We start from the raw sequence: 20581 nt of genomic DNA on the forward strand, positions 1-20581 counted from the left end.
TTCAAAAACATTCAGTAACTACAGTCTGTATTTTGTCTAGGTTGTCATTAACAACATCCCCTCAGTCTTCAATGATGAGTATGTACCTGCAGGCATGTGGAGGAGGACGTTTTGCTTCAGAAAGGAATGGCCTTGTTTTAGAGTAAAACAACCAGACAAACCCTTTCAAAATCAACACCCCACAACCCCCCTCACCCTCCCACGCTACAGTGAATTAATAGCATGCTGGCATGTTTGAGTTGCCTTGACCGGCGGGATAAACACTCAGTTGACTGTTCAATGTGTCTTTGTAAACAACACAGGCACTCTGAGAGCACCATGCACACCTTGACCTTCCTCTTTGTTCTGCCCACTAAGCCCCTCCAGCCACCTCTCTTCCTCCTCCTACTCTTCCTCATCCGACATCCCTTCGGATATATTCTCTATTCCAGCCCATGCCAAAGCTCAACTCTGCCCTAAGGCCAAATCCACCGCTTTCACTCTTCAAATCCCTCTGCCATATGAGTGAAATAACAGTAAGGCCCTCTCCATAGAACTGCCACCCTATCCTTCCTACCATTGTGTGTCTGTGTTTTTCCACTTAAAAGCAGATCTTGTTATTTAAAGATGTTCAATTTCCTGTTTTGCTTTCAAGCATCTTATCTATTTGTAGGATGAAAAACCCACATGTAATCTGATTTGTCTCAGTTATTGATGAATATCAACAGGATGGAAGCATTTCACTGCAAGGTAAGGCATTAAATAAAATTAATTGATCATAGCATCACGTACAACACCATTCAGCCTAATAAATCCAGTGTTGTCAGTAGAATGGGTTTAGCTGCTGGATCACATGTTTATTGCTCATTGTATACTCCACACATCTCTCTTCTTGTTTATCCCTCCTTGCACTCCGAGCTCCCTCCCTCTCTCAGCATAAATCTCTCATTCACAAATAGAGGCCAACAGAGGCTCAACTGATGTGATGAGATTATTTTTTTTCTGATTACAAATCAACCTCAGCTTAGATAGCAAGAAAAAACCCAGTTGCCCACACCACCCTGTTACATCCTCTCTCCTCTCCTCCCCTATTTGCCAGGCTCCTCCCCTCTTGCCTGATATCTCCACCTTCTTGTGGACCATGGCCCCTCCCCTGCCACTTCTCTCCCTTACAGCCACATCTAAGGACCTGCTTCATTCACTCTAGCTGCACAGGTTGTTTAGCGAGTGGAGAGTGAGAGGGGGAGACCAGAAGAGGCAAAGGAGAATATAAGCAGCTGCTGGAGAAGGGAAACAGGACAGTAGGTGAAAAAGAGAGAGTTTCTGTTCAGTGTATTGCTTTGAGTCGGGGTGTGAGGAGTTAGGTAAAGGACAGAGAACACAAGTCTTCAGGAGTGGGACTACTCAGGAAGTTTCTTTCAACCTCCAAGGAGGTTTTAGTGATCTTCGGAAGAGACCCCTACTTTCTGCTGGGAGTCAGACCCCCAGGATCCAAAGTCATGGATCCCTCTGTGTCTACCGAGGTCGAGGAGAAGTCCAAGGAGAGGAATAAGATCCAATTTGCTGTGTCAACCGAGGTTGAGGAGAAACCCAAGGAGAGGAAGAAGATCCAATTTGCTGTGTCTGAGGATGAGGAGGAGCCCAAGGAGAGGAAGATCCATTTTAATATGCCGGCCTCTGTACCCTCCAACCTGGACCCTCGGCAAGTGGAGATGGTGAGCACTCAGTGGACAGATTTGTATTTGAGGTTATTCTGTTTGAGTTCTAGCTTTTTTTTGTGTGTTGATTTAAATGTTAAGTATTTCATGCATTGACTTCTTATTGTCCAATTGTGCCGATGCTTTCCTTCCAGTCATAACCAGGTGTTTCCTTATTTAATGTAGCTATGAAGTGCTGTAGAATAACTGACTGTTCTCCAATCTAGAGCTTCATAACTCTTCACCAGCTTCTTTTCATTTTCACAAGTCAGTTTGCTGGGTCTATCTGCCACACAATTGAGAAATCATGATGAAATTTCCCTTTTGCTGTTTCCTCATGAGATTACCGCCTTGCCGTCTCCTCTTGATCTGTTAAACAGTGTGGCACTAATACGAAAGTCATTATCTTGCGTATGAAAGTCTTTTGTTACAGAGCTGCAACAACAAGCCCTTGACATTTTGTTGGTGACATTGCTCACACTGTTTATAATGACTTTTTTTCCTCTTTGGCAGCTTTTCACTTGTTTTGCTTGTCAGTGACCTTGGTTTTCTTAGTACAATTCTTCAGCATTGCTTCGCCCTCAGAGATATCTTATGGCTGACTCAGCATGGCCTGTAGGATTCTGTGAAAGGGTTTTGCTCAGGACAAATCTGAAGGTTTTTTTTTTTGGCTCCTTTGCTGGTGGCTTCTATTTTAGAGCAGAGAAAGTGGGACAAAGTAGAAGTCGTGTGGATCTGAGGTAGATCGAGGCCAATGGCTCATCCCTCATGAGAGCTTGAGGAGAGATTGGGCGCGAAAGCAAGAGATAGAGATGAGCTATATGAAGGAAGGCAGAGACAGAAAGATACACAACCCAATCTCTGGGTCCACCTGTGTGAGGACAGCTCCCTCAGTAGCTGTCCCTGTTTCACAGCTTGCATTAAAGAGGCTTTTGACCAACTAAAATGGCCTGAAACCATGCTCCATAACTCTCCTGACCTGTTTGTTTGCGAAAAAGTGTTTATAATTTCACTTTTAAAGGCAGATTTTTTCCCCGGCTTTCTTGAATCAAGTATAACTTTCTTTCCTTACCAACTTTTAACCTTATTAGTTTTGTAAAACACTTATGAGGTGCTAGTGCTGCATTATAAACCAAAGGACTTGTTAAAATGGAAAAGTTTTGCAACACTTCACATGACTTACATAAACTCTTCCCCTCGTTTTTCCCCCATCTCTCATGCCCTGTTATGACACTCTGATCCTTATCATCTCTTCTAAGAAACTACGGGATATTAATCTACCATATGTGCGCTTCAAATTCTCTCACTTCCTTTTGTTTTGGGGAGGACCTTCTTTCACAATCACCTGATGGTCAAACAGTGATCAGCTATAATTAGGCTTGTTGACTGGCTCTCCTCCAGCAGGCCGGCATTGGCCTTTACCTTCAGATAGGTTGTGAGTATGCCAGAGCTTCTTGTTGCTGCTTTACGAGACACCATTGTCATTCAGAATTTTTTTCAAAGTCTCAAGTTGTTGTTGTTGATGTTTGTATGTGATTGTATTGGCAGGTGGACAAATGATGATTGTTACAACAAAGCAACAAATATGCTGAAGGGGGAGTCTGGGAACCTGAAGGGCGTTCAGGGGAGAATGTTTTTATACAGTATGTGCTTAAAAGCAGATAGCATCTAGCCGGTGGCTGAGGGGAGTCTCCAGGGACGTGTGGGTGGGCAGGAGTAAAGTTTAATGACATTCATTTTATTCCCCTCCCCTCCCATAGCAATTACTGTCGCCCGCAAGTTCGTCTTTGCTAATGAGCCGCAATGACTATCATTGTCCCGAACTTCTTACACAAGCTGTAACTCCTCCTTACTGTTCTTCCCGATGGCATTTAAACCCCAAAAACGATATCGACTGTAATGCATGGGGCCTTGTTGCTATGGGGACAGGCTGCACAACTATGTCACCAAAAGCCCCCACCACAGTTGGCATCTTAAAGGTCAACTTTAATGGACAGCACTGTCTGTTTCATAGGTTGTATGCATTGGTGTGTACGTGTCTGTGGATATATACTGTATGTGTGAATGCTCTTTGTTGGGTTGAGTGTTTATGTAAAAGATGTTTCTATACGGCCCACTCATTGCACATTGTGGGAGAAAAACAGCAGCCATTTGTACATCCCTCCTTAGGTGTGACATGATCTTCCTGGACATTTATCCCCTGTTTTTCAAATGTTCCTTTTGGAGGAATACATTGTACTTTTAATATCTGCAAACATCTAGCATACACACCCTAAAACATTTTTACTTTGCCCTATTTATATTTGACCATGCAGATTATCTTTTTGTGGAGTATTGTCATTAAACCAAGTTTCGAGGTGTTTTTTGTTACATTTTAGATGAATGGAATTTTTAATTGGGCTAAACAGTGACTTTTTCAAAACTTCTCTGAATTAACAATTTTCAGGATAATCTTGATTTGACAACATTTTTATGAAAGTGAAGTTTCTTCATTTCACTGACAGATTTGTAACGCTTCTCCTCCCCTTCTTGCTCTCAAGTTGCCTGATCCAAATCTTTTGATCACATTTATTACATTTACCTCTTTGGTTTTCCAAAGCCATCACTGCCAGCTCTAAGTAAATCTGCAGTTTTGTTCTGCTCTCTTAGTATTTAACTGGAATGATCTTTTTAGTCATTTTGAGTAAAGTTGTGGTTTTTGGAATGACACAGAGAAGCACATGGTTTGTGTTTACCATCCCTACCCCCACAACATACAAATACACACCAATCCTACGTGCTTAGCAAGTGATGTAGGGTAATGTGCACCATGGACAGAGATTAGGGTCATGGTCCAGGTGGTGCACCCGTGATTCCCTCAAGTCTGCCTCCCCTTTTGACTTAAAAATCAGACATCCCTCTATGTTTCTACCCTCTAAACTCAATTTGATCTTGTCATCCTTCTCTTGAAAGGAAACAACAAAATGAAATACAATATTAAAGGGAAGGAAAGGGCATCAATCACTTCCACAATCATCTTTAAAACCCAAAAACCTAAAGGGTTATGGATGATTTAAGTTTCCCAGCCCCACCTACTCTCCTCACACTATATCTGATCCCGCCCCCCTCCAGCCTCCCTGGTCCAGTCTCTGGGTTAAACGTCAAACAATGACCTTTGATGCAGTGTGTGTTTGTGGGTAAACATTAGCGGTCTGGGGGACTGTCAACATGCTCTTCCAGAAAGAAGATCTTTTGACTGGCACAAAGCAAGAGGGTGCAGTGATCTTTCCCTTGCATGGTAGGAATGTCCCTGTAGTGGTGTGACCCAGCCCAATGATGTGATATTTCCAACAGTGATGTTTGTTTTCCTTCAAAGTTGCATGCCCAAAGCAGTTTGTTGATTATGTTGTGGCAAAAACAGTTGCCCTGCTGAAAACCACAGATTATTATTACCATTTTGACACAATCAATGGACCTCTGTCTTCTGAAGGCTGCAATGTGCTTGTTCCTCCTTGTTTTTGACAGTCCAGGCATTTGATTGGTCAATGACTGCAGAAACATTCTCATGTCAGCAGTTTAGCACAAAGGTTCCTTTCATGGTATTTTCCCACTTTGTTTAAGAAATGCATGTGCATGAAGGCCAGTTATTTGATTCATAGTTTTGTCTCAAGAGGATCTTGTCCTGATGATTGTATTGACATTGACTGATGGTTGCTGTGTGTAATGTGTAAACACTTTTATGATATGTAAACATTGAGCATGGATAGAGCTTTGCCGCCTGATGACACTGTACACAATGAGTTGAAAATGCGCCACAATGCCCGCTGCACCTCAGGCACCGTGTGGGTATAGAAGCTAGTGGAGGCCTGCAGTGTTGTAACTCAGCCCCCTTAGCCTTTCACATTATGGTCAACACATCCTCTGTTGTCAGTTGGTGTCACTGTCTCGCTCAGTCACTCACTTGTCCCTTCAGGGATCATTGTTACTCAAACCAAGTCAGGCTGTAGTGAGCACAGGAAGAGATATGGCCCCTTATCTGCATGAACTCATCTCTAACTGCACAAACACATACTTTTTTTTCTCTATCTTGGACTTAGTTGATAAATGAAATGAGATGAGATGGCTTCCTCTCTCCTGATTCTCCTTTTTCCATTGTAAGGAGCTTTAGCTCCGTTCAAAAAGCCACAGGATGGTCAGACTGATGATGGCATATTGAGATGAGCACTGAGGCATGACTCAAAACAAATGGGATTGCTCTTGATCGCTGTTTCATCAACACTGAGAAGCCATGGCATTATGTTATTGCTGTCGTGCCCGTTGTAATCTCAGATTTTTGTCACAGCAGTTGAGACAATTTTTTTTCATGTTTATCTGCCTGCAACTTAATGAGCTTACACAGGGACACACCAGGTCATCTTCAATGGGCTTGGGGAGCGTGTCCCGAATCAGAAACAAGGTTATGCACAAATATCAAAGTAACACATGTTTGTCGTCCTGAAACACAACATTTTTATTTGGAATGCGTAATTTGATGATAGATTAGGTGTTTTTAGATTTCAAATGAATGCTAATTTTAAAACAAAATAGGTGTTACCACATTGTGGTGTCATAAAACTAACAGGAACACAGCTCTTGATTTCATATGAAGTGATGTTAAATGTACACTTAGGGGAGTTGCATGCCATTTGCATCCAAGCAATGATGTGTGAAATTCATAGCAACCATCAACAGTATAATTTTCTCTCAAATATGTACCTGTGGGTACATATGACGTTGCAGATGAGTAACTATAGCTACTCTGTCCTTTGTTTGTAGCTGCTGTTGACCTCTGGAGCTGGTCTTTTTCAGCTGCACAATACAATATCACTCTTTTTGAGTGCATGCACAAGAATAGCAGAATGATTCTTTGTATGCAGGCTGTTAGAGGTGCCATCGTCTCTGGGAAGACTTTGATTGGATCCTCCCCTGTTGTCACCTCTATGTGTCACTGCATTGTGCGCTGTGACCTGGCAGGAGGCTTCCTGTCACTCATCAGAGTCTGGTACATTAACTCCTCAGTGTTGTAATGGCAAAACTTTCTATCAAGAGTCTCTGAAACAACGGCTCCCTGTACCTAATTACGTTAATGCTGGAGGGTTAATCTGTGAGACTAAAGAGAAGGAGGAAGAGGGGGATGGTTGTCTGATGGTGATATCATTCTGCCAGTGGGTGCAGCATAATTACATTTCCTATTTTGGGGTCAGCAGAGAGCCCTTCCAGCAGCTATCGCATGCCCATCTGTTTATTCAGTTAGCTAGTGTTTGGGCTAAAGGTTGCTGCAAGAGTGTTGCGTGAATGTTGAGAAGCAACATACAGCATCCTCTCTGACTTAAGGGAATTCAACAATGCTGTTCATGTGAATAGGAATGAGCTAAACATGCATATCAAACAGACTACGGACCTCACTGAGCTGCAGCTGGGGTTTTAAATTGTGTGTGGCGTCGTCTTTGACCTTCTTTGAAACAGCTGGAAATCTCGAAAAGCTGAAGCGCAGCCTTGTTGATGCTACCTGGCAGCCCTGTCTTTTAGCGACGCCTAAGTATAGCCTGAATGTGTATGACAAAGCTGTTTCTCATATGATATATCTGATCGCTGACCTTTGGTTAGGTGTTTGTCATGCTTATGTGGAAACATTTTGTCTGCCTGCTTTGTCAGGAAGATGCAAGCTGGTATTTTGGTATAATCCTGACAACTGTGTGTCCAATTCTTTTTAGCAAAACACAAAGTCTGTAACAAATCATATTCCTGTAATTCCATTGTGGATATGCACAAAAAGCAACACGGCATGCAGAAATGATGATGATGTAAAGTAACTATGTTGATAGGAGCTCGAAAACCAGCTCTGTATGTCTCCTTCGACAGCAACACCTTTGTACTTTTGTTGATGCAATTTTGTTCCACCATTTGTAATATCCCAAAACAAATACATAAAACGTGTTTCTTAATTCTCAGGAATGCATTTGAACTGGAAATGTGCAAAGAAAATAACCATTCAGCTCATACTGACAGGGATCATTTTTCACGCTCATTGTGTTATTGAACTCAATGCAAGATTGCACTTAGAGAACCACATGGGTCTCTGCCACTTATTTTTAAAAGGCTCTCTGGGGGGGTATGGCCCAGAGAAAAAGGCGGACCTCATGAGTGCTTAATTGAGTTGCTCTTCGGAGACTAAACAGGCCTAAGATTACGACAGATGAGACCAGGACTCTGTGTTCAGCATGCGCACCTGAGGTTCCAGTGGAGACGTTTAAATACCAAAAAATTAAGGTGGCAGATATAATCAGGGCGAATGGTGTATGTGTTGCCTGGGTTAATTTTCTACAGTTAAATAAATGTCAAAATGTCATAAAACAAATATTGTATTCATCTTCAGTAGAGCAGAGCTTCAACACTCAGAAACTGGAACCACGTGGTAACAGACTTTGACACAAGACCTACATTGCCCATACAGTACAAATGTCTCCCCTCAGTCTTTGGCGGAACATTGAGTATGCTCCCATTCCGGTATGCCATGCACATACACAAGTGCTTATTTCCGAGTGATGCCACTGCACAGCCCTGTGGGCAGATGCCATATCTCCAAATAAATCTTTTACAAATCCATATCTGTCCATCCATAGCTGGGTTAAAGCCGGGCTGCGAGGGACAGAGTTGAAACTGCTTAGGAGGATAGCCCGATGTAATGTACGGCTATTGGACACAAGGGATGTAAGCTGACAGGGAAGGAGATCTGAGGTGTATTTCGCTCTGTGTTGTCTTTGCTTTAAAGGCCAGGATTTCGCAACTTACTGCCTTTGAGATGCTCCACTGTTAGCTGGTGCAGGCCAGAGTTTTAAAATCTTTCTGTCTCATCCCACAGAGCCCCCAGGGACACTTCCGATCTAGTTTATGCTGTCCTACTACTGCTGCTTTTTATAGGCGCGGCCCCGAGAGCACCAGCTTAGAGGACATCTTTAGGGAGCAGACCCATATGAGCCAAACTGCACCCAGGCTGCCACGCAAGAGTGTGTTGAGCCAACACACACATACCTGTGCACAGCATACACACATGTGCAAAGTCAACATTTCCCAATGACTCATGCACCCCACACAGCACAGAGTTAGGTAACGGAGTCCTTCCTTGCTTGCAGCCTTGTCCCCAAATACACTTTATAGACTTCTAAAGATAAAAGCCTTTTAATTCATATGGCATTTTTCAAAAGAAATGTCCAAATGGCTTTATGGATATGTAATGAAATCAAAGATAAATCAATGAAACTAAGTGAATAAAAGAATGATAATTGAATAAAAAAACGTAATAAAAGAGGACACACATAGTAAAGGTCGTCTATAATTTATTAAATTTAGTTTAGTCAATCTATCAGGTGTGCCACAATTGATATGTTGCTTGCTTTTTGATTCCATGTCTGTCTCATTGTGTACTTTTGTTCATTGCATGACTTTTGTGTTTGCTTGCTTAATGAGTTGAGATTCCTTCTTTAGGCCTCCAGGGTTTTTTAAATGTCACCTGCACACCATGCTTCGTCTATTAAGATGCTGTGTTTCTTCAGCTTAGTTCTATCGTGCAAACACATTCAAATAAAAAAGGAATCTAGAGGTTTCTCTCTGCCTCTCACCTGTGACACATTGCAGAGTCAGCAGAATACTCAAGTTCAATCCTCAGCTTTAGATACGCTGTTGAATCCATCTTTGCTATGATCTATCAGCCAATGTTTTCAATGAGGCCAGAGCTTTGCCTGAAACTGAAGTGAGGTGCTGCTGCCTCTTGGGGAAGCCTGCAGGCCTGCACCTGTGGAGCCACTGAAAGGCCACAGAAGTGGCCTGCTTAGAGTCTCTGTGCATGTCCACAGCAGCTCGACATATCTTGGTACAAAAACAATGGCTGCCAGCAAAGGAGGGGGCCTAGGAGGCTTGGGCAGTGGGGAGGGGTTTAAAGAGGTGGAGGAGGGAGAAGGGAGGAGGGAGGGTCTTTAGGGATAAAGCATAACGGGGGTAATCTCACATGCTGTGCCCTGCATCTGAGAAAAAGTCGCACACATGTTATGTAATTTGGGGAGAGTGGGGTAGGTTTGAAGGCAGGAAAATTATTAGAGTCACTATGTGTGTTTATGTCATCTGGCATGCCAATGTCATACAGTAGCACGTCACCGCCACCATCACTGTGTGTGTGCAATGAATGACAGGAAAATACAGTATGCTCGCTAGAAAAAACATGATGATTTTTCATCTACTTTACAGACTGCTTTTGCAATTTAGGTGGAGTGTTGTCTTTCATATGGTTAAGGAGGTTATCTCCTGGCATTTTTCAAAGATGACCATTATGATTAAATGATGACATTAAGAGGACAGCCATCACACACAAACACCCACCCACACACACACACTGCATGTGAGCACCATTCAGGTAAATAGATCAGCAGATTTACAGATTACGCTTCTCAGTGACCTTAATTATCCCACACAATCACTTGACCTTCCTTTTGATCTTGCATCTCTTTTTGTGTCCACCTGAATAGTAGGACAGGACCCTGTTGTTCTTAGTTTTTCCTCATATCACTCTGCAACTGTCTCTTTCAATCCGTTGTCATTGGCAAGTCAAGAAATGGACCTCAGAATTTCTTTCTTCTGTTAGCTTTCAGGAAAGAGAAGGAAAGAACATGCAAGGTAAAAGGCCTGGGGGAAAATGTATACTTGATGTGCAGCTGAGACATTTTTTTCTTTGGATATTGGCCCAATGTATCCAGGGCTGAAGTTTTAATCAGATTTGTTTCACCAGAATAAGGTAAGATAACATAAACAGTAGAATTAAAAGGGGAGCTATTTTGTAGTTAGGCTTAGGCTTACATGACACATTAGAAAACAAAAATGGGAAGGTCACCTTTTTGTAAGTTATGATGTGAACATTGTAAGAACAACTGCTGATGATGAATGCAGATAACAATTATTTTCCTTATTGATAGCTGCAGGTATCAAATATTGTCAAGTCTTAGAAATGTGCCAAAAAATGTAAATTCTCATCTCATTCTCTCTGTTTTTCTTCAAAGTTTAATTTATGCTAACAAGTAGTCCTAAATGTATACATTCAATTTACAAAAAAAGATATATTACATTATTATTGAAATGATCATGATTCATTTATACATGTAAGAATCTGTTTGAATGGATAACTTAAGCAGAACAACCTTACTGTGACCTTACAAAAACAATGTGGGATATTAAGGAACAAATCAGAGGATTTCCCAGTTTAATGGCTTTAATGCCACTGGACTAGGGCATAGGCTCGGTCATGGCAACATCTGGTGTCTGCTCTCTCGTGTGGGTCTCTGTGTGAGACACCCCAGGCTGCCCTGCAAGGCTGGTAGCAGGTGTCAGGCAGGCAGGGGCAGCAGGGTTCACAGCAGCATGGAGCCCCGGGCCTCCACACCTTGCCCAGGGAGAGGTGGGCCCTGTGGATGTTCCCTGCCAGAAAAGAGAGAAATAGAGAGATCAATTGAGGAAAGGAAAAGGACAGACAAGTTAGCAAACAAAGGGATAACATCATGGTTCCAGTTATGATGCATTCTGGTGATGGAGAGGAGAGGGGGGTGAAGTGAGGAAAATGTCAAGGAATGAAAGGTGGATGGGGAAGCAAACAGGATAGAGGATGCAGAGGATCAAGTGAGATGGAAATGAGAGGTGGATGAGATAAAGACAGATAGGTGTGTGAGATCCTGGGAAGACTAGACAGCTGGAAGTTGCGTGACGGGATTAAAATCTGTGTCGGGTGTCATAAATAAGGGTGAAATCCACGCTCTGTGTTGTCGTGTTTCACAGCAGCAGCTTTCCACCATGCGGCCAATAAAGCTTCTGCTTTGGCAACATGTGCCTCACTGCGATGACGCACACCTCCCTTAGCGAAAAGAAGGAGAACCAACCACAAACAAATCTCTGAGTATTGAGCAGTTTAACGCAAAATACAGCCAGGCTACTTAACTCCCTTACCGTGATGTTATGTGGTACATTAAAGAGTGTGCCAGAGTTCATGCCATGGACAAGGTTGGCTTTTTCCACAAAGGACACTTTTCAATACCTGGTTTGTTTGACCTGTCAGTACCACTTAGCTAGCTGCTTTCTTTCTCAGCACACCTCTTAAACAACATATTTTCAAAAGGTAGTTTTTTACATGTCAGCTATTTATCCTTTTTGTAGGAAAGTTTTTGATATTTGCATGATTTCTTTTCTGGGCATCACACATTCTTTTCAGGTTTTTTTTAATGACATGTCCAAACTTCTCTTTTGAGTGGCACAAAGTCCCCTCCTGATTTCTTGAAAGGGTTTGCAACTTCATGGTTGACAGAAACCGTTTTAAACTTGAACTTGACTTCTGTTTTTAATGGTGGAGAAGGAGACAAAATGTACAGAAAAACTTCGCAAAACACTCCTTAAGTATAATCAGCCTTTCTGTTTTCCACTGTTCATCAATTATTAACATCCAAATAGTTCCGGAATAATTTTCATTATACTTGCTTAATATATCTACGTCTTCTTTTAGTATAAATATATGGGATTTCACAACACATACCACAGGCAGGGCATGGGATTGGCAAGCTGCAGGGGACAGCCAGGCTTTTGTCTCTGTGAGGATAGAGAGTTTACTGTAATGACTTTTTCCAGATGTAAAGTGCAGACCTGCAGTCCGTCTGTCTGTCTGCTCTCAGATTAGCAGCGACCTGGCTTCAGGGATCAGTGTGTGTTGTATATGGGGACCAGACAGTGGAGGGCAGTGTCTGATTGCCGGGGCTCATTTAGTGTAAACTCCTCCTTTCCATGGTCCCTCTGTTTGCAAGGGCGGTATAAGCTTGTCTTAATTGCTGGATAATTTATAACTCGAGCAACTACCCTTAGTTTCTGTGCTGTTTTTCAAAGCACCTTTCACTGTATCTGTCTCTGAATTCAGAAAGCTACATAAAGAGTCTTCCTATACTCTCCTCACCATGGCGTCTGAACTGACCTGTAGTGTGCACTGAAACTTGTCGACCCTTCAGCCAATTGGGCAGCAGCACTAATGATGTCAGACGCCGCATGCCCTTCACCAGTATCAACTCTCGACAATCTCAATTTGGTTGATAAGGCGGCATATTAATAAATAATATGTTGTGCCGGTTAGATTACTTATTTATTTATGGCTGCCCTTTATGTTTGTTTGTGTGTGTTTATTTGTTTATAGATTCGACGCAGGAGGCCAACACCTGCCACGCTGTTCAGAGTAGCCGACCAATCATCTCCTGAGGATGATCAGTCCACCCATCAGGTAAAGGTGAAGTTACAACACTTTTCTATGATAAGTGTCTGTGCATTCTCCTCAGTCCACCTCCAGTTTTTCAAGCCTATCCAATGAACTGAAAACAATTCACACAACCATTTTGGAGTTTCCATTTCATTGTTAAAACAACATTATTCTGTGTGTTTGCCAATTTCTGCTGTACCTCCTCCTCAAATGTAGATGTTGTAATGTTAAAGCTCTTTCCTCCCTGCTTTTGTCCATCACAAACTAATGCTGTGTGGTCGACCCTTTTTAAAACCCAAAGATAAGTGCAATAAGTTACATTTTAGATTCCCTGCGATTAAATGTTCTGTGTTTTGTCAAATGTTAAACTGCTGTTATGACCTAAGTGTTGAAGGATTGTGCAATGCAATACTTCTGAAAAGTTCATTAAAAAAGTGTCTTTGCCTGCCATATGACATTTCTGATTTACTAAATCTGTCTGGCAAATATTGCATCACATGACTGCCATGAAGTGACTGTAACATGCAAATAAAGGGAGTCTATAAGAAACATAGAAAGTATATTTTTAATGTAAAGGTGCAGCAATGAAAAACACAGAATCCTGGGTTTGAACACGTCTTATAATGTCGGCATCATTAACTGAATCATCATCTATTATGCAACTGTGCCACTGTGAATAAAAGGAGCTTTATAATTAGTTTGCCCTCTTAAGTGAGGTTTGGAACGAATGTGTAAAAATAAAGAGCCAAAAATGCCTATTGTTTCCTAATTAGTACTCCACTGGGACATTTGACCTTGACTGTGCAGAAAAATGCGCGTGCAGAATTTGACAATAAAAGTCTGCTATTTACAGTTTCAACTCAGGATTGATGGATTTTTGGAACCTCTCACTCACAATGCAAATTTGAAGTGTTTCCAATGCACATACCAAAAAAGGAGACATCTTGTGAAGCAGTATTACTTTTGAAATGAAAAGGATTTGCTTATTCATACATTCTGAGTAAAATACACCAACAAATACGTAACAGATGTCACTTGTGGAAAAGCCATATCATTAATAACTCTCTGTTGAAAATAAATGTTCATGTCTCTTTGTTTGCAGTGGGTCGTAGGAGAGAACGGAGTACTCAAACCAAAACGTGTCAACCCAAATGTGTATCAGCCTCCTTCACTCAGAGGTAGGTGTGAGCAGCGTTGCTACTACAGGTGATGCTTGTGTGTTGTGATTCATCCTTGTTTGTGTTTAAATCCTTTTTGTTTTACCGTGCTTTGCTGCAGTCAATTTCCTCCTTGCTTTTTCATGCTTACTGATAGCTGACAGAGAAAAGAAAGTGCATGTGACAGATGGGTAGATGTATTAAAACCCTTTATTTATTTTCTTTCTGCGCATGTGTGAAATGCACAGGCCTGTTTCCATGTGTTCCTGCTCCTGCTCTACACTCCACAACAGTGTGTGACGGTTAGACAGAAAGGGAGAAAGAGAGATTAGTGTGTGACAGCTGTGAGACACTGAGTGTGAGTCTAGGAACGTCTAGATCATCCAGGATTACAGTCAGTTGTGTATACAGCTGTTACACGCACACACACAGACACGCACATATAGGCAAGGTATACACAATCTCATGTTTTTTCATTTCAGTCTTTATGCATGTGGCTTCCTGCTTGTTGCACGTGGTCAATAAAGGGTAGATATTCTTTCAGAGCTTGTCAGCAGAGCTTCCTTTAATGGGGATTTATGGTTGCGTGTTGCATGTAAAGTGATGATATAATGAGCCAGGAAACCTCATTCCTGCATCAGAAATCTGCTCCTACGCACAGAGGTGAAGAGAGAGCTACCTCAGAATAATTTCTGATTGCTCCACCTACCTCAACCTAGAATGAGTGACCTGCTCAATGCCGCACTGTGCCTCTGAGGGTGTGAAAGATAGGGAAAGAGTCAAGGTGACCCAGAGGAAGTGAGAAGGGGAGTTGAGGTAATATCAAAAAGAGAGGAGAGTGTATAGTGGGGGGAAGGAGAAGAGTGTGAGTCAGCACTGCCAAAGCAAAGCGCTGAAGATGGCGTGCAGGCGAGGAAAGACGAGGAAAGACGAGGGTACAACTGAACAGATGGGAGAACAGGGTGAGAGATGGGATAGAAAACAGCAGCGGAGGCTAAAAAAAAAACAGTGTGGGATAACGTTTTGCTGCCGCCTGCCTGTCTGTCTGTCAGTGCATGTGTTTAATTGGCTTCCTGCCTGCCTGGCATGTATTCAAAATACCCGGTGAGGCTTAATAAAAACTGACAGTATTGAAGCGTGTTAAAACCAAAACAACATATCCCTCTATCCCTGTGTCCATGTGTTTGTGTGGTTGTCTCCCTGTGTGTGTGTGTGTGTGTGTGTGTGTGTGTGTGTGTGTGTGTGTGTGTGTGTGTTTGTGTGTGTGTGTTGTGATTACCTGTGTGTAGCTGTGCAGAAGATGGCCGAAGCACATATGCAGCACCTAGGTGTCTACCCCCCCTTGGAAGACCCTTGTGAAGGGGAGGAGGAGGGGGACGACTGGCAGGGACAGGACACATCTCCTATCCAAGCTGCTGGTGAGAGGGAGGCTCTCTGACGCAGGCTGGGAAAACACAACAGTAGCAAGGACAATAGAGAAAAGAAATCCTGTGGCACTAGCCACAGGAAAGACAAATATTTCTGAATTTGTTTAATCAGATAGTGATGGTGCAAAAAGGATTTACTCCATGATTTTGGAGTTGAAAAATCCCAATTTCTATGAATATAAAATCTTGAAAGTCAGGGAAAACTGATTTATTATAAACAAAAAAATTAATAGATTATCAGAAATAATATAGTGGACAATAAAGGCTGCTGACTAGTGCAGTGTTCTTCTTACAATATGTTCGACAGCATTAAGATTAGAGTTGGACACATCAATCAATTGTATTATAAAATAAGTATTGAACTGAAAATGAAGATTGCAGACTGAAAAACAAAAGTAAAAGCACAGGCAGAGTTAAAAGGGCAATGAATACCACAACTTTTCCCTTGCTCTGAAATAACTATAAAACCTTTTTTGTTTACAGTAGAACAGAGATGCTTTTCTTAAAGTCTGCTGTGGTTTTCAGGGTAATGTAATTTCCTCTGGACTAGCAGCACAGATGAAGCTCTGTAGTGTCATATTAGCGCTCTGTGTCACGCCCAGAATCTGTCAGAGGTGCTGTAGCTGACTACAGGTGGACACACACACCTTTACCAGTCAGAGGCCAGACAGTAACACGCTCACAGAGAACACTGTCTGTTCTGATCCTGCTCTGTATTCTGTTTCAACTCTTCCAGTATATTATAGCTAATATAACTTTTAACTCAGTTTGAGTTATATGCTGCAAAATAACATCTGTGGAAATGTGAACTCCAGCTACATTTATTAAAATAATAGTACACAAATCTTATGCTGAAGTTAACTTTTTTGCACACTCCCTTATTATTTTTGTCAAATGTATCAAAATGATCATTTCTTCATTTCCATCATGTCAAATGAGAACAGTGGTATTTTAATCAGAATTATTGCTCTGTCGGCACAGATGACAGCCTCTCAATAAATCCTCTGTGTTGAAGTCTGCTGAAACAGAGTAAAACATGATGTTTATGATGTGATCAATGAAGTGTCTGGTTTTTAAATATTTTCAGGATCTGTCTGACCAGCAGTACAAATCAGTATTTGTGTCCGGTTTATTGCAAAGTAGGTTACATAGAAGGATTCTTCCCTGGTTTAATAATGAATTACATAAACTTAGTAAGAAAAAGGGAAATAAGGAAAAATAAAGAAAGATATTTACAATAAAATAGGAAAAAATATTATAAAAAATATGTCAATATATCCAAATTAAAATGAAACAGCTGTGCAGTTTTTAGAAGATATTCTGTTTACAACATTTCTTTTTTTTGTTGACTCAACCAATTCATTAGTTGTCAAAATTGGTTGAAACAATCCACTAATGGTTCCAGCTCTACTTTAAATATGATTGTCTTCATGCCCACCAGTCATCTCTCTACCCAGAATGAACTCCACAAGCAGATTTAATCTATAAAGAAATATGTTGGAAATAACCAAAAGCAGTTTGATTTTATTGCTTCTTCTGACAGCAGTCTTTGTCCCCTTAGATCACCAAGAGACGACGACCATCGAGCAGTCAGACAAGTTCTCCAGTGTGAGAGAGACGGCCAAAGAGATCCAGACAACACAGGAAGAAGAGAGGGAGGAGGACGACGAGGATGAAGAGAAGGAAACGACAGAGGAGAACAGGCGGGGGGAGTAACTAAGAGAGAGAAGGGGAAAAACTGGGGGGAGTGAAGGTGTTTTGTGAAATGGTTAAAAGCTAAAGAACTGAAGTGTTGTTTTGTGGATGTGTGTGAAGACAACTGAAGATGAGAGCCTCCATGAAATCCAACATGAGACTGAGCAAAGATCTCTGTTTGCTTCTAAAGATTGAAAGGGAAAGGTGGATTAAAGAGAGGACAGAGAGGAGTCAGCCCTCATGAGCAGGTGAGGAATGATCTGCTGACCGAGCAGTAATGTCCCTTTGTCTATAATGAGAGTGGAGGGACAACAAGGTCAACATGACCAAATACCCTGACCAACAAGACCAGTCCTCCCTCTACCTTAATGCTTCTACACAAAGATAAATGTTTCTCTAAAGATGATAATTATTACCACAATAATCACACACATATTTGTCACAGAATCTGTCACTGATAAGACAAATGCAAAAAAATCCTATACATACTGTGTGATTCAACTTTATTTTGAAACATCATGTTATGATTTGCAGAAAATGTGATGTTTGGATCAAACGTGCTTGTGCTGCCATCTTGTGGTGGAAATTGGGAATGTTTTGAAGTGATACTACAGCTAATATCCATCTTAAATATATTACAATAATTAAAATGTTTTCATAAAGGCCCTCTATTGTCAGTAAATATTTAATGAAATATAGATACTGAACACACTTGGAGTATCACTTTATGTAAGACTTAATAATAAGTAAGCTCCAAAATGTTTGGTCTATAACTGTGTTAAATCCAAGAGCCATTGGGTGTGTTTGATTATTTCATACCATATTTTTTTATATTTAATTCTTCTTTTAAAAATTGAATCTTAAAAGGGCAAAGCTACCTCTAATTAGTTTGAAATACCAAATGGTTGCTTTCATGCATTACACATTTAAACTGGATTGTGAAGTGACACCATGAAAAGAAAAATAATATATTTAAATTCTAATACAGTTCACTCATTTGCGATTTTTCAGGCTCACAAATTCCCTTTTGTATGTCATCGCTTTTCTATTGTCATCTTTTCAATTGTTTGTTAGGATCTGTTGTTAAAGCTATTTTTCTAATCTAACATCCGGTGTATGAGTAGCTCAGCTCTGTCCTGTTTCCGCTGTCTATATCCAACTTGCAAGCCTAAAACCAGGCACTGTGGTTACTGTATAACTGACATTCTAGCAAAGCTGTCTTTTTAACCACATATATTCACTTTGTCTCTCTTTTCTAAGGTTTTTTAAATCAGCATCTGATCTGATTTCCAGTTTAGCTGAATATAAAGGATTTGATATATTAGTGGAAAGGATTCCAGTTGTGCCACAAAAATTAAATGTTTGTTTCCTCTGAGCTGCGGTTTGTAAATAAAAAGTGTGTCGAACTTGGACCTCTGACCTGCCCAAATAATGGGATGAATGGATGAGGCTCTGCAGCTGATTCTCTGTCCCCCTCCCCTCTCCACCGGGTCAGCAGGACTATGGAAAGACATGTATGAACTATTATGTTTATTCTGTCTTTATTTTTATTTTATTTGTCCATTCTCTTACTTTCTCAATGTGATGTGTTTGTTTTTAAAATAAACAACTTATCCTGTTTCTCCTTTAAACTGATGTATGTGTGAAGTTTAAATTCTTCCAAGGAAACATGAATTCACTATAGATTAATTATAGTGCAAAACCAAACATTGTATTTAACATTTTAATAAACTGATTACCAGAACATATAGGGATGTGTTGCCTCAAGTGGGATTATAATCGTTTTATCGTTAAGGCCTTTTAGGTGCAAAGAGAAACAGGAATGAGTTAATAACCCACCTGTACTTAGTTTAGTTTTATTTATTTAGACGTAGGGTTACAGAGGTGGCTAAACCAACATAAAGTTATATTTATTAGCTAGATCTATTAGCTCTGAAATATATCATATAACTTGTTTATGTGTTTTACCACCCAAAAATATTTTTGTGCACAGGAATCAAATGTAGAGTTATTGAAGTTTGTACTATTTCCAAAGTTTCAAATAGAGCTATGAAATACCTCAACATATGCCAATGATTATCTTTAATCTTAATTTTATGGACTACAACCTTGTAGTCAAGTGTAAGTGCACAGGTGAGATGAGAAATATTTGTAAGGGGTTATACATCTTGCTATTTAAAGAGCCTATTTAAAGCTGTTTTATCGCAATATTTTATATTATGCTTGAGGGTTAATAACTATTGTAATCATTAATGCTGCTGCGTGGTCATTGTGTGCAACTAAAGCACTGTCAATTAAAGAAGCTTTATTATTATAATTTGACTGCCTTTGTTGTCTGAATGGATGGTAGCAAAGTCAAATTCAAATGATTTGAATTTTTCACTGAAGCATTTGTTGGTGGTGTTATGCATAACATCTTTATCATGGCTCCAAACACTGCCGCCTATCCTACATTATTGATTGATTGGTATACATTTAATAAACCAAATTAAGTATGTATTTTGTAAAACTACACTTTGTGGTAGGCAGAATACTTATGCGGCTTGTAAATCCCTTTGGGCTGCCTCTTGCATGAAAGGTGTTATATAAATACAGTTTATAATTGTTCTTATTCTTATTATACACTATGTTATATTTAGAAATGTATGTACTGTGTATGTATAGAGAACTTAAACCATCAGTTCACTGAGGGCCATCTAGTGGTCATACTAACTAACTAAATCATAATAGCTTCAAGCTAAAGTTAAAAAGAAATGTTGGTACTTCCGGTTTACCGTTCAAAAATAAAACTCCAGTCGGCGTTATGTAGTTATACACTGTGTCCACCAGAGGGCCGTGTATACTATTGATTATGAACATTATTACCATCCAAAAAAAGCATGTAAAAAGACTAAACAATCTTACCAACCCCAATTGAAATTTTAAAAAAAGAGCTATATTCGTTTCACCATAGCTAATGTAAGTTCCGAAGCAGACTGTAAGGATAACGTAAGTTAAATATGTTGTAAGAAAAGAAAAAAACTGATACATTATATTAAGAATACAACACATTGTATAACACTAAATGCATTACATACCACACTTTACTGCTGCAATAACACTTCGTGGTAACACAAAGGGATTCTGAAGAATGTGTCATGTGTTGTTCTGCATGGAGGTCGCTCGTTATGTCACAGGCTCTGATATTGCTACTCTGTTGTATCTGACAATGTCAGTTTCGAACAAGTAAATGGTGTCTTATTAATCCGTGTATCATTCGTTCATTTGTTTTTCCGATTTCAAAACCAAAACCAGAAATCGGATTACGGTTCGTTTTCTCGTTTTTTCCATTTCAAAACC

General features: G+C 40.5%; 1 protein-coding gene across 4 annotated transcripts; it reads left to right on the forward strand.

Annotated features, from left to right (window-relative positions):
* The first annotated feature begins 1144 nt into the window (after window positions 1–1144).
* On the forward strand, window positions 1145–18877 carry ppp1r1b (protein phosphatase 1, regulatory (inhibitor) subunit 1B). Of its 4 annotated transcripts, none has more exons than XM_063904411.1 (5): window positions 1145–1694; window positions 12904–12993; window positions 14066–14141; window positions 15410–15538; window positions 17109–18877. In XM_063904411.1, the coding sequence occupies exons 1-5, from the start codon at window positions 1479–1481 to the stop codon at window positions 17261–17263; spliced, it is 666 nt and encodes a 221-aa protein (XP_063760481.1). In that variant the 5' UTR covers window positions 1145–1478; the 3' UTR covers window positions 17264–18877. The 4 variants fall into 4 exon arrangements, with proteins under 4 accessions (XP_063760481.1, XP_063760482.1, XP_063760483.1 ...); XM_063904412.1 differs by having other exon boundaries at window positions 12904–12987; XM_063904413.1 differs by lacking the exon at window positions 15410–15538.
* The last annotated feature ends 1704 nt before the right edge of the window (window positions 18878–20581 follow it).

This window comes from Eleginops maclovinus, chromosome 16, assembly GCF_036324505.1.
Source record: "Eleginops maclovinus isolate JMC-PN-2008 ecotype Puerto Natales chromosome 16, JC_Emac_rtc_rv5, whole genome shotgun sequence".
Classification (NCBI taxonomy): Eukaryota; Metazoa; Chordata; class Actinopteri; order Perciformes; family Eleginopidae; genus Eleginops; species Eleginops maclovinus.